The sequence below is a fragment of the Pseudophryne corroboree genome, chromosome 7 (genome assembly GCF_028390025.1).
Source record: "Pseudophryne corroboree isolate aPseCor3 chromosome 7, aPseCor3.hap2, whole genome shotgun sequence".
NCBI classification, from domain to species: domain Eukaryota; kingdom Metazoa; phylum Chordata; class Amphibia; order Anura; family Myobatrachidae; genus Pseudophryne; species Pseudophryne corroboree.
Genome location: NC_086450.1, coordinates 499,865,739 through 499,879,856, shown reverse-complemented (window position 1 = coordinate 499,879,856; position 14,118 = coordinate 499,865,739). Strand labels below are relative to the sequence as shown.

General features: G+C 45.9%; 1 protein-coding gene across 1 annotated transcript in view; it reads right to left on the bottom strand.

Moving 5' to 3' along the window:
• DOC2A (double C2 domain alpha) overlaps positions 1-13,708 on the bottom strand; it is a 142,846-nt gene extending 129,138 nt beyond the window's left edge. Inside the window, exons 1-2 of the mRNA XM_063935238.1 lie at positions 13,063-13,708; positions 1,150-1,407 (exon numbers count right to left, since the gene is read on the bottom strand). Of these exons, the coding sequence (XP_063791308.1) occupies positions 1,150-1,399 (250 nt within the window). The 5' untranslated portion in view covers positions 1,400-1,407; positions 13,063-13,708. The remainder of the gene's footprint in view (positions 1-1,149; positions 1,408-13,062) is intronic.
• Between the last annotated feature and the right edge of the window lie 410 nt (positions 13,709-14,118).

Sequence of the window (14,118 nt, the reverse complement as noted above, 5' to 3'; positions counted from 1 at the left end):
CGGGTTGGCCACCTCTGGTACAGTATTTATATTCTTGGTTCAAAGCATGATGGTCACCATGACTATATATACGACATTAATGTACATCAGCTCTAAAAGATCTTACCACTGGGATGACTTAAGTGTAGGTAATGAATTAATGCAGAGCCACAATGCCATTCCAATCTCTGGCAGGAACTGTGGGGGCTATTCAGTCTGGGTCGCTGCCTGCGACAGCCACCCTGGGTAAGCTGAAGCTTACTCAACTGGCAGTCGGCAAGGAACATTGCAACCGTCGGTCGCAATGTTAATCCCAGGCTGCGACGCGGTCACAGCGTTGGGAGTGCAAATGCAGCAAAAAGGGGTGTAACACCTCCTACTGCATTTGCATTGCTAAGGACCGCCTGCGAGCAGCTTTACAAATGCGATCCATGCTGAATTAGCCCCTGTGTTCATTATGATAAAGCCCACCCCCAACAAGAGGACGGTACCGATCAATGCCTTTGTTAAAATTATCACAACAACTTGCATGCCATTACCAAAGAACCTTTGAAAAAAGCACATCAGACTCTCAGCCATGTGAGTTCTCTAAGGGGGAGATGTATCGAGCCTCGGAAAGAGATAAAGTGCAGAAATTAACCAAAGTAACTAATCAGCTTCTGTCATTCTATAGACTCTGCTAGATAAATGACAGTTATAAGCTGATTGGTTGCTTGTGGCAACTTCTCCACTTCTTCTCTCTCCAAGACTTGATACAGCTTCCCGTTAATAAGCAATGTTACTGTCTAATGTCCCTTATACACAGCTGAACAACAAAGTAACAAGAAAATGCCCATATATTAGTCTTTTAATGCCCAGACCAACCAAATCCATAAGCTTTGTGCCAGCTTATACTCTCTATACGTGCAGCATTGTTCTACACCACAGGTTCTCAAACTCGGTCCTCAGGACCCCACAAAGTGCATGTTTTGCAGGTTTCCTCCCAGAATCACAAGTGACATAATAAGCTCCACCTGTGGACCTTTTACAATGTGTCAGTGAGTAATTAATACACCTGTGCACCTGCTGGCTTACCTGCAAAACATGCACTGTGTGGGGTCCTGAGGACCGAGTTTGAGAACCTATGTTCTACTCCACCAATGATTACTGATTATTAATAGATGTACATACTGCCATCATCAGAGTCATAGTTGTCCAGGTCTGCAGAGTCGTCCACCTGTTCTGATGCCTGTGGTGGTATGTTCAAGGGTGAAAGGTTTTGGGGTTGTCCTGTAGGTGATAGAGTGCCTTCGGGCCAAGGTGTATATCTGGGGAAGTAGTCAGAGATCTGCTGAATGGGCCGGATGGGTCCCGGACACACATTGATGGCCATGTGCTCCTGGATGCTGATGGGAACTTTATCCCCTCTACGTACTGTCATCAGCTTACCTGTGGACACAACAACAGCGGCAAGAGAGTAAGAGCTATAGAATGTAATGGTGCGTATGGCAGGAGCTAGGGAGAAGATGAGGGAGGCAGACCGAGTAAGACTGTAAGAGCTACAGAATGGCAGAGTAATGGTGTGTATGGCAGGCACTAGGGAGAAGACGCAGGAGACAGACCGAGTAAGACAGTGAGAGCTACAGAATGGCAGAGTAATGGTGTGTATGGCAGGCACTAGAAAGAAGACGCAGGAGACAGACCGAGTAAGACAGTGAGAGCTACAGAATGGCAGAGTAATGGTGTGTATGGCAGGCACTAGAAAGAAGACGCAGGAGACAGACCGAGTAAGACAGTGAGAGCTACAGAATGGCAGAGTAATGGTGTGTATGGCAGGCACTAGAAAGAAGACGCAGGAGACAGACCGAGTAAGACAGTGAGAGCTACAGAATGGCAGAGTAATGGTGTGTACGGCAGGCACTAGGGAGAAGACGCAGGAGGCAGACCGAGTAAGACTGTAAGAGCTATAGAATGGCAGAGTAATGGTGTGTATGGCAGGCACTAGAAAGAAGACGAAGGAGACAGACCGAGTAAGACAGTGAGAGCTACAGAATGGCAGAGTAATGGTGTGTATGGCAGGCACTAGGGAGAAAACGCAAGAGGCAAAGCGAGTAAGATAGTGAGCGACACAGAATGGCAGAGTAATGGTGTGTATGGCAGGCACTAGAAAGAAGATGCAGGAGACAGACCGAGTAAGACAGTGAGAGCTACAGAATGGCAGAGTAATGGTGTGTATGGCAGGCACTAAGGAGAAGATGCAGGAGGCAGACCGAGTAAGACAGTGAGAGCTACAGAATGGCAGAGTAATGGTGTGTATGGCAGGCACTAGGGAGAAGACGCAGGAGACAGACCGAGTAAGACAGTGAGAGCTACAGAATGGCAGAGTAATGGTGTGTATGGCAGGCACTAGGGAGAAGACGCAGGAGACAGACCGAGTAAGACAGTGAGAGCTACAGAATGGCAGAGTAATGGTGCATATGGCAGGCACTAGGGAGAAGACGCAAGAGGCAAAGCGAGTAAGATAGTGAGCGACACAGAATGGCAGAGTGATGGTGTGTACGGCAGGCACTAGGGAGAAGACGCAAGAGGCAAAGCGAGTAAGATAGTGAGCGACACAGAATGGCAGAGTAATGGTGCGTATGGCAGGCACTAGTGAAAAACTGCAGGAGGTAGACCAAGTAAGACAGTGAGAGCAATAGAATGGCAGAGTAATGGTGCATATGGCAGGAGCTAGGGGAAAGACACTGGATCCTCTGCATTCTATCTAAGCACCTTGAATTCTATTGGAGAAAGAGCGCTATATACTGTAAATAAAATTATTGTTATTATTTTTCTGATCATCTCTAACATTCTGCATTCCAATGTGTGACAGGTGATAGGGGATGCTGATAGAGTGTGACAGGTACTTGTATATATAGATGAGATACCATTAAAACAAACGGGCAAGGGAGATGCTAAGTTAAAATGTATGCTTGCGAACGCAAGAAGCCTATCGGGTAAAATGGGGGAATTGGAATGGCTTGTATCAAAGTCTATGTATGATATTATAGGTATTACGGAAACATGGTGGGACGACTCTCATGACTGGGTTGCGAATTTGGAGGGATATTCTCTTTTCAGGAGGGATAGGGCTACCAAAAGGGGAGGAGGGGCATGTCTCTTTGTTAAACCATCTCTAAAACCAAACTTAATAGATGGTATTTTTGAGGGGACTGGAGATAACGTGGAATCACTATGGGTTGAGATCACAAGTGGGGGCACAGAAGCAAAGAAACTAGTCATTGGCACGTGCTACAAGCAACCGGATATTAGCGTACATGACGAGGAACAACTCTTACACCAAATTAAAAAAGCTGCGGTAATGGGGGACATCCTAGTGTTAGGGGATTTTAACTATCCTGATATAAATTGGAGTAACGATTCATGTGTAAAAACTAGGAGCAGCAGGTTCTTAAATACATTAAAGGATCAATACTTGACTCAATTAGTTGAGGACCCAACTAGAGGTAAATTTATTCTAGACCTAGTTATTACCAATAATGTGGACATTATATCAAACACTAAAGTTGGGGAGACCTTGGGAGTTAGTAACCACTATATGGTCACTTTCGACATCAGGTTCAAGAAACATAGCTATAAGGGAACAACTAAAACGTTTTACTTTAGAAAAGCTAACTTCAATAAGCTGAGACAGGCACTAAACGACATTGACTGGGAAGTTTTGTTTCATGGTAAAGACACAACGGAAATGTGGGATGCTTTAAAAGGGTTCCTTGATAGCAATATTCACAAATTCATTCCCATGAGCAGTAAACGCAGAAGTACTAAGCACAAACCAATGTGGCTTAATAAGGAGGTCAAAGAAGCAATGGCTAATAAGAGGCGTGCTTTCAAAATATTTAAATCTAATGGAGGGGAGGAGTCATTCCAGTATTATAAGGAATGCAATACAAAATGCAAAAAACTAAAATAATAACGGCAGCTAAAATTGTAAATGAAAAGAAAATCGCTATAGAGAGTAAAACCAATCCTAAAACGTTTTATAAATACATAAACAGTAAAAGGTTAAAAAAGGAGAACATAGGCCCATTAAAAAGACGAATTGGGAGCTTTGATAAACGATGATAAAATAAAAATGGAAATACTGAACAATTTTCCCCCCCGCAGTATTCACCAGGGAGGATCAGAAGGTGAGAGTAGGGCATAACGACAGTGAAGGTAATGACTCTTGGCTTGATGCTTGTTTAAGTGAGGAAGTAGTCCTGGAGAGACTAAGCAACACAAAGATTAATAAATCACCAGGCCCAGATGGTTTTCATCTGAGGGTTATTATGGAGCTTAGGTCACAGCTAGCAAAACCCCTATACTTAATTTTCCTTAGTTCATTTAGGCAGGCTACCTAAGGATTGGTGCATAGCTGAGGTAGTGCCTTTATTTAAAAAGGAGCTAAAAATAATCTTGGTAACTATAGACCAGTTAGTTTAACCTCTATAGTGGGTAAAATATTGGAAGGCATTTTGAGGGATAACATAGAGGATTATCTACAGGTTAATAAGATTATTAGCAAAAGTCAGCATGGGTTTGTAAGGGACAGATTATGTCAAACTTACTTAATTAGCTTCTACGAGGAGGTGAGCGAGAATCTTGACCAGGGAAAAGCAGTGGATGTGGTGTATTTAGATTTTGCAAAAGCCTTCGATACAGAGCCTCACAGGCGACTGATCATCAAATTAAGGGAACTTGGTCTAGGATATACTATTTGTACATGGATAGGTAATTGGCTGGATAACAGAGTACAACGAGTAGTGGTCAACGGGATGTTCTCCAGCTGGGCACCAGTAGTCAGTGGAATACCACAAGGGTCCGTACTTGGCCCGCTACTGTTCAATATATTTATCAACGATCTAGGAATAGGCCTGTAAAGCACAGTGTCAATCTTTGCAGATGATACTAAGCTGTGTAAGGTAATTAATTCAGAAAGCGATGTGGAGTCTCTACAGAATGACTTTTTTTAAACTCAAAACCTGGGCGTCTAAATGGGGAATGAGGTTCAATATAGAAAAATGCAAAGTTATGCAGACAAAAAACACACATGCGTTGTACACACTAAATGGGGCAATTATAGGGGGAACTGTGATGGAAAAAGATTTGGGGGTGCTCATAGATAATAGGCATAATAACAGTACACAATGTCAAAATGCAGCAAAAAAGGCAAGTAAAGTGCTCGCATGCATAAAACGGGGCATTGAGACAAGGGACGAGGATGTAATCCTGCCGTTGTACAAATCATTAGTACGCCCGAACCTGGAATATTGTGTTCAGTTCTGGGCACCATATTATAAAAAAGATATCGGGGAACTGGAAAGAGTTCAAAGGTGAGCTACTAAATTGATTAAAGGGTTAGAGTCTCTGGAGTACGAGGAGAGGCTTACTAGGTTACATATGTATACACTAGAAAAGAGGAGACTAAGAGGAGACATTATTAATATCTTCAGATATGTAAAGGGTCAAAACAAGGAGCTAGCAGCGGATTTGATTATTAAAAGAACTCTATATGGGACGCGTGGGCACGCGCTTAGGTTAGAGGAGAGGAAATTCCGTACACAACGTAGGAAAGGGTTCTTCACGGTAAGGGCAATAACATTTTGGAACTCCCTGCAAGAGAAGGTAATAGCGGATGTGACAGGTGATAGAGGATGCTGATAGAGTGTGACAGGTGATAGAGGATGGTGATAGAGTGTGACAGATGATAGAGGATGCTGATAGAGTGTGACAGGTGATAGAGGATGGTGATAGAGTGTGACAGGTGATAGAGGATGGTGATAGAGTGTGACAGGTGATAGATGATGGTGATAGAGTGTGACAGGTGATAGAGGATGATGATAGAGTGTGACAGGTGATAGAGGATGGTGATAGAGTGTGACAGGTGATAGAGGATGGTGATAGAGTGTGACAGGTGATAGAGGATGGTGATAGAGGATGGTGATAGAGAGTGACAGATGATAGAGGATGCTGATAGAGTGTGACAGATGATAGAGGATGGTGATAGAGTGTGACAGGTGATAGAGGATGGTGATAGAGTGTGACAGGTGATAGAGGATGGTGATAGAGAGTGACAGATGATAGAGGATGATGATAGAGTGTGACAGGTGATAGAGGATGATGATAGAGTGTGACAGGTGATAGAGGATGGTGATAGAGTGTGACAGGTGATAGAGGATGCTGAAAGAATGTGACAGGTGATAGAGGATGGTGATAGAGTGTGACAGGTGATAGAGGATGCTGAAAGAATGTGACAGGTGATAGAGGATGGTGATAGAGTGTGACAGGTGATAGAGGATGGTGATAGAGGATGGTGATAGAGAGTGACAGATGATAGAGGATGCTGATAGAGTGTGACAGATGATAGAGGATGGTGATAGAGTGTGACAGGTGATAGAGGATGGTGATAGAGTGTGACAGGTGATAGAGGATGGTGATAGAGTGTGACAGATGATAGAGGATGGTGATAGAGGATGGTGATAGAGAGTGACAGATGATAGAGGATGCTGATAGAGTGTGACAGATGATAGAGGATGGTGATAGAGTGTGACAGGTGATAGAGGATGATGATAGAGTGTGACAGGTGATAGAGGATGATGATAGAGTGTGACAGGTGATAGAGGATGATGATAGAGTGTGACAGGTGATAGAGGATGCTGAAAGAATGTGACAGGTGATAGAGGAAGGTGATGGAGTGTGACAGGTGATAGAGGATGGTGATAGAGTGTGACAGGTGATAGAGGATGGTGATAGAGAGTGACAGATGATAGAGGATGGTGATAGAGTGTGACAGGTGATAGAGGATGCTGATAGAGTGTGACAGATGATAAAGGATGCTGATAGAGTGTGACAGGTGATAGAGGATGGTGATAGAGTGTGACAGGTGATAGAGGATGGTGATAGAGAGTGACAGATGATAGAGGATGGTTATAGAGTGTGACAGGTGATAGAGGATGATGATAGAGTGTGCCAGGTGATAGAGGATACTGATAGAGAGTGACAGGTGATAGAGGATGGTGATAGAGTGTGACAGGTGATAGAGGATGGTGATAGAGAGTGACAGATGATAGAGGATGGGTATAGAGTGTGACAGGTGATAGAGGATGGTGATAGAGAGTGACAGATGATAGAGGATGGTGATAGAGTGTGACAGGTGATAGAGGATGGTGATAGAGTGTGACAGGTGATAGAGGATGGTGATAGAGAGTGACAGATGATAGAGGATGGTGATAGAGAGTGACAGATGATAGAGGATGGTGATAGAGTGTGACAGGTGATAGAGGATGGTGATAGAGAGTGACAGGTGATAGAGGATGGTGATAGAGTGTGACAGGTGATAGAGGATGGTGATAGAGAGTGACAGATGATAGAGGATGGTGATAGAGTGTGACAGATGAAAGAGGATGGTGATAGAGTGTGACAGGTGATAGAGGATGGTGATAGAGAGTGACAGATGATAGAGGATGGTGATAGAGAGTGACAGGTGATAGAGGATGGTGATAGAGTGTGACAGGTGATAGAGGATGGTGATAGAGAGTGACAGGTGATAGATGATGGTGATAGAGAGTGACAGGTGATAGAGGATGATGATAGAGTGTGACAGGTGATAGAGGATGGTGATAGAGTGTGACAGGTGACAAAGGATGCTGATAGAGAGTGACAGGTGATAGATGATGCTGATAGAGAGTGACAGGTGATAGAGGATGATGATAGAGAGTGACAGGTGATAGATGATGCTGATAGAGAGTGACAGGTGATAGAGGATGATGATAGAGTGTGACAGGTGATAGAGGATGCTGATAGAGTGTGACAGGTGATAGAGGATGGTGATAGAGTGTGACAGATGATAGAGGATGGTGATAGAGTGTGACAGGTGATAGAGGATGGTGATAGAGAGTGACAGATGATAGAGGATGGTGATAGAGTGTGACAGGTGATAGAGGATGGTGATAGAGTGTGACAGGTGATAGATGATGGTGATAGAGTGTGACAGGTGATAGAGGATGGTGATAGAGTGTGACAGATGATAGAGGATGGTGATAGAGTGTGACAGGTGATAGAGGATGGTGATAGAGTGTGACAGGTGATAGAGGATGCTGATAGAGTGTGACAGGTGATAGAGGATGCTGATAGAGTGTGACAGGTGATACAGGATACTGATAGAGTGTGACAGGTGATAGAGGATGATGATAGAGTGTGACAGATGATAGAGGATGGTGATAGAGTGTGACAGGTGATAGAGGATGGTGATAGAGTGTGACAGGTGATACAGGATACTGATAGAGTGTGACAGGTGATAGAGGATGGTGATAGAGTGTGACAGGTGATAGAGGATGGTGATAGAGTGTGACAGGTGATAGAGGATGCTGATAGAGTGTGACAGATGATAGAGGATGGTGATAGAGTGTGACAGATGATAGAGGATACTGATAGAGAGTGACAAGTGATAGAGGATGCTGATAGAATGTGACAGGTGATAGAGGACGGTGATGGAGTGTGACAGGTTATAGAGGATGGTGATAGAGTGTGACAGATGATAGAGGATGGTGATAGAGTGTGACAGATGATAGAGGATGCTGATAGAGTGTGACAGATGATAGATGATGGCGATAGAGTGTGACAGGTGATAGAGGATGGTGATAGAGTGTGACAGATGATAGAGGATGGTGATAGAGTGTGACAGGTGATAGAGGATGCTGATAGTGTGACAGGTGATAGATGATGGTGATAGAGTGTGACAGATGATAGAGGATGCTGATAGAGTGTGACAGGTGATAGAGGATGGTGATAGAGAGTGACAGGTGATAGAGGATGCTGATAGAGTGTGACAGGTGATAGAGGATGCTGATAGAGAGTGACAGGTGACAGATGATGCTGATAGAGTGTGACAGGTGATAGAGGATGCTGATAGAGTGTGACAGGTGATAGAGGATGGTGATAGAATGTGACAGGTGATAGAGGATGCTGATAGAGTGTGACAGATGATAGAGGATGCTGATAGAGTGTGACAGATGATAGAGGATGGTGATAGAGTGTGACAGATGATAGAGGATGGTGATAGAGTGTGACAGGTGATAGAGGATGCTGATAGAGTGTGACAGATGATAGAGGATGCTGATAGAGTGTGACAGATGATAGAGGATGGTGATAGAGTGTGCCAGGTGATAGAGGATACTGATAGAGAGTGACAGGTGATAGAGGATGCTGATAGAATGTGACAGGTGATAGAGGATGGTGATGGAGTGTGACAGGTGATAGAGGATGGTGATAGAGTGTGACAGATGATAGAGGATGCTGATAGAGAGTGACAGGTGCTAGAGGATGGTGATAGAGTGTGACAGGTGATAGAGGATGGTGATAGAGAGTGACAGGTGATAGAGGATGCTGATAGAGTGTGACAGGTGATAGAGGATGGTGATAGAGAGTGACAGGTGATAGAGGATGCTGATAGAGAGTGACAGATGATAGAGGATGGTGATAGAGTGTGACAGGTGACAGATGATGCTGATAGAGAGTGACAGGTGACAGATGATGCTGATAGAGTGTGACAGGTGATAGAGGATGGTGATAGAGCGTGACAGGTGATAGAGGATGCTGATAGAGTGTGACAGGTGATAGAGGATGGTGATAGAGAGTGACAGGTGATAGAGGATGGTGATAGATCGTGACAGGTGATAGAGGATGGTGATAGAATGTGACAGGTGATAGAGGATGGTGATAGAGTGTGACAGATGATAGAGGATGGTGATAGAGTGTGACAGGTGATAGAGGATGGTGATAGAGTGTGACAGGTGATAGAGGATGGTGATAGAGTGTGACAGGTGATAGAGGATGGTGATAGAGTGTGACAGGTGATAGAGGATGGTGATAGAGTGTGACAGGTGATAGAGGATGGTGATAGAATGTGACAGGTAGGGCAGTATAGAGAAAGAGTGCGACTGTTCCAAATGTAAAGCTCTATTCACATTTTTCATCTGTCCCCCCTCCCCTCCCCTGCAGCACAGCATGGTTTTGTCAAGGTTCACAGTTACATGCTTTCTGTGCTTTACTCCCAAATCAGAGTCAGTCATATAAGGCGCAGTAGTTTTCAGTGCAGTGCATCAGGTAGTAGGAGGATGAGAATAGATTGCATCAGGTCATAGGGGATCAGAAGGATAGCGTGGAGCCGGTAGTAGAGGACCAGGAAGATAGAGTAGAGCAGGTGGTAGAGGGTCAGGAGGAGAGAGCACAGCAGGTGGTAGGGAGTCAGGAAGATAGAGTGGAGCTGTAGCAGAGGATCAGGAGGATGGAGTGGAGCAGGTGATAGAGGATCAGGAGGATAGAGCACAGCAGGTGGTAGTGGATCAGGAAGATAGAGTGCAGCAGGTGATAGAGGATCAGGAGGATGGAGTGGAGCAGGTAGTAGAGGATCAGGAGGATGGAGTGGAGCAGGTGATAGAGGATCAGGAGGATAGAGCACAGCAGGTGGTAGGGGATCAGGATGATAGAGTGCAGCAGGTAGTAGAGGACCAGGAAGACAGAATGCAGCAGGTGGTTAGGGGATCAGGATGATAGAGTGGAGCTGGTAGTAGAGGACCAGGAAGATAGAGTGGAGCAGGTGGTAGAGGGTCAGGAGGAGAGAGCACAGCAGGTGGTAGGGAGTCCGGAAGATAGAGTGGAGCCGTAGCAGAGGATCAGGAGGATGGAGTGGATCCATAGCAGAGGATCAGGAGGATGGAGTGGAGCAGGTGATAGAGGATCGGGAGGATAGAGCACAGCAGGTGGTAGGGGATCAGGAAGATAGAGTGCAGCAGGTGATAGAGGATCAAGAGGATGGAGTGGAGCAGGTAATAGAGGATCAGGAGGATAGGGTACAGCAGGTGGTAGGTGATCAGGAAGATAGAGTGCAGCAGGTGATAGAGGATCAGGAGGACGGAGTGGAACAGGCAGTAGGGGATCAGGATAATAAAGTGTAGCAGGTAGTAGAGGACCAGGAAGACAGAATGCAGCAGGTGGTAGGGGATCAGGATGATAGAGTGGAGCTGGTAGTAGAAGACCAGGAAGACAGAATGCAGCAGGTGGTAGGGGATCAGGATGATAGAGTGCAGCAGGTAGTAGAGGACCAGGAAGACAGAATGCAGCAGGTGGTTAGGGGATCAGGATGATAGAGTGGAGCTGGTAGTAGAGGACCAGGAAGATAGAGTGGAGCAGGTAGTAGAGGATCAAGATGAAAGTGTTGAGCAAGTGATTGAGGGCAAGGGCGTATCTACCATAGGTGCAGGCAGTGCAGCTGCTATGGGGACCAGAGATGAGAGGGGCCACCTTCCCTGTCAAAGTTACATGTGTTATATACAGGGTGTAGCTACCATAGGTGCAGGCAGTGCAGCTGCTAAGGGGACCAGAGCTAGAAGGGCCACCTTCCCTGTCAAAGTTACATGTGTTATATAAATTTTTCACCATAGGGTGGTATGTATGGGGTCTTTCAAACTTTTTCATTGGGGTCCTCAATATATCTAGGTATGCCCCTGGACCTGCTCATTGTAGTGTGGTAGAACTGGAGGGCATTTTAATGTTATAATATGAACCGAGGCACTGTAATGAGGCACAATATGAACAGGGAGCACTGTACAACATAATGTGAATTGGGGGTACTGTGCGGCATAATGTGTACTGGCAACTCTGAAATGTGACATAGGGGGAACTTAAGCACTACTACAATTCATAAAAGAAACTAGGGCACTACTATGGAGCATAACATTAAATAAGGCTCTACTATGGTTCAGAAAATGAATTAGGGCACTATTATAGGGCATAAAATGAACAACTGCTGCCGAGAAGTGTCTCTCTAGCATTGGGACGGGGGCCCCTTCAAAATGTTGCTATGGGGCCCACAAAGTCAAAGTTCTGGCTACGCCCCTGATTGAGGGTCAGGAGGATAGAATGGAGCAGGTGGTAGAGGGTCAGGAGAATACTGTAGAGTGCAACAGTTAGTAGGGGATCAGGATGATAGAGTGCCGCAGGTAGTAAATGACCATGAGGATAGAGTGCAGCAGGTAGTAGGGGATCAGGATGATGGAGTGCAGCAGGTAGTAGGGGATCATGATGATAGAGTGCAGCAGGTAGTAGATGACCAGGAGGATAGAGTGCAGCAGGTAGTAGGGAATCAGGATGATGGAGTGCAGCAGGTAGTAGGGGATCAGGATGATGGAGTGCAGCAGGTAGTGGGGGACCAGGAAGATAGAGTGCAGCAGGTGTTAGAGGGTCAGGATAATAGAGTGCAGCAAGTGGTAGGGGTGCAGGTGATAGAGTGCGGCAGGTGGTGAAGATAGAGTGGAGCAGGTGGCAGAGGATCAGGAGGATGGAGTGCAGCAGGTAGCAGGGGATTAGAAAGGTAGAGTGGAGCAGGTAGTAAGGGATCAAGATGATAGAGTGGAGCAAGTGATGGAGAGTCAGGGGGATAGAGTGGAGCAGGTGGTAGAGGGTCAGGAGAATAGCAAGCAGCAGGTAGTAGAGGACCAGGAGGACGGAGTGCAGCAGGTATAGAGGACCAGGAGGACAGGGTGCAACAGGTAGTAGGGGATCAGAAAGATGGAGTGCAGCAGGTAGTAACAGATCATGAAGATAGAGTGCAGCAGATGGAATGCAGCAGGTACTGACTGAATGGTAAGGAGCAGGGCATTTGGAGGAATCTTGGATACCTGACACTAAGCACTGGTCATATTGCGGAGCATCTTGCTGTGTGTTCCAGTGCAGGAAACCACCACATGGCCAAGGAACTTCTGCCTGCACATTACTCATTATTACCATCGCTGCAAAGCAACACCAACCTGTTCTGCTCTGCAGAGCATCTCTCTCTCTGAACTTTTCAGAAAAAAAGTGGATTGTGCTCCCGGGAAGTCTTGTCACGCCATTAACCCTTTCTGCTCCTTGCGGACACCTCAGCCCCAAGCCCTCACCACAAACTGAGAACCTGGGGGGGATATTGTTCCATCAATCCCACTCCTCCCTGCCCACTGCGCAGGGCATGGGAACCCCCCCTTTCATTACCTCATTAACCCTTCTTCTGCGGCAGGTAGGACTTACCTCTCGCCTCGGGTTTTCCGAGGGGCAACAGGGTTCCTGAAAGACAGGAGAAGAGAAGAGGAGCAGGTCGGAGGCTGTGGGAGAGGGAGCAGGGCTGGATTGGCAGTGTTGCTGATTCTCTCTCCCTCACTGCTGTGTCTCACAGCAGGAGAAGGAGGGAGGGTGAGTATATGAGAGGAGGAGACAAAGAAAGAGCAAATGAATAGAGAGGAAAAAAGAGAAAGAGAGTAGACAGAGGTGAAGGAAAACAATCGGAAGATAACTCAGACATTGCCACCGCTGGCTTAACCACTTGATGCTTGGATGCTGCAGCAGAGGTTCCAGCGGACACATCTGTCGGTCTGGACCTTATCAAATCAGCCGCTTCTACTGTCTATCTCATCTCTCTTTTTTTTTCTTTTTTCTGACGGTTCTTTTTTTTTTTTATTCCAACAATTGCAGGATGAAAACGTAGTACAATTCTGGCACCCAAAAAAACCGAGCATGATTGGGGTGTTATTTTCAGTCGGATGAAAGCTCCATTTCTTCGTCTTTATGCAAATCGCTGCTCATTAACTTACTAATTGCAGTATTTACAGGCAATATTTGCCTACTTGCTGCAACACTGCCAAACGCAGGCCATAAATAATTGATGCAATGCTCAATGTGGGATCCCTGTGTCTGCGCGTCAGCGGCTGGAACACGTTCAGTGCCGTGGAGATTGTGTACCCCCACAAATCACGCTCTAGCAGGAGCTGAGTTACCCATCTGTGCCCCCCCCCCTCCCCCCCTCCCCTGGGACAGAACCTGCATGATATATACACTGTGTCCTCCAGGCGGGTGTGCGGTTACCGGCAGAGTAGATAATGGGTTACATCCATTGTATGTACTTTTTTTTTTTTTTACATTCTAATTATTTTTCCTTTTTGTCACTGGGCGTTTGATAGTTTTCTGGAATGATGAATGATAGGTGAGGGTGTGTTGGAGAGACGGGCACAGGAATGGGTGTGCGCAATACAATTCATTAGGGTGTGCGCCCAGGGAAATCTAGAGAGGCACACTCTGTGCCCAGGGGCG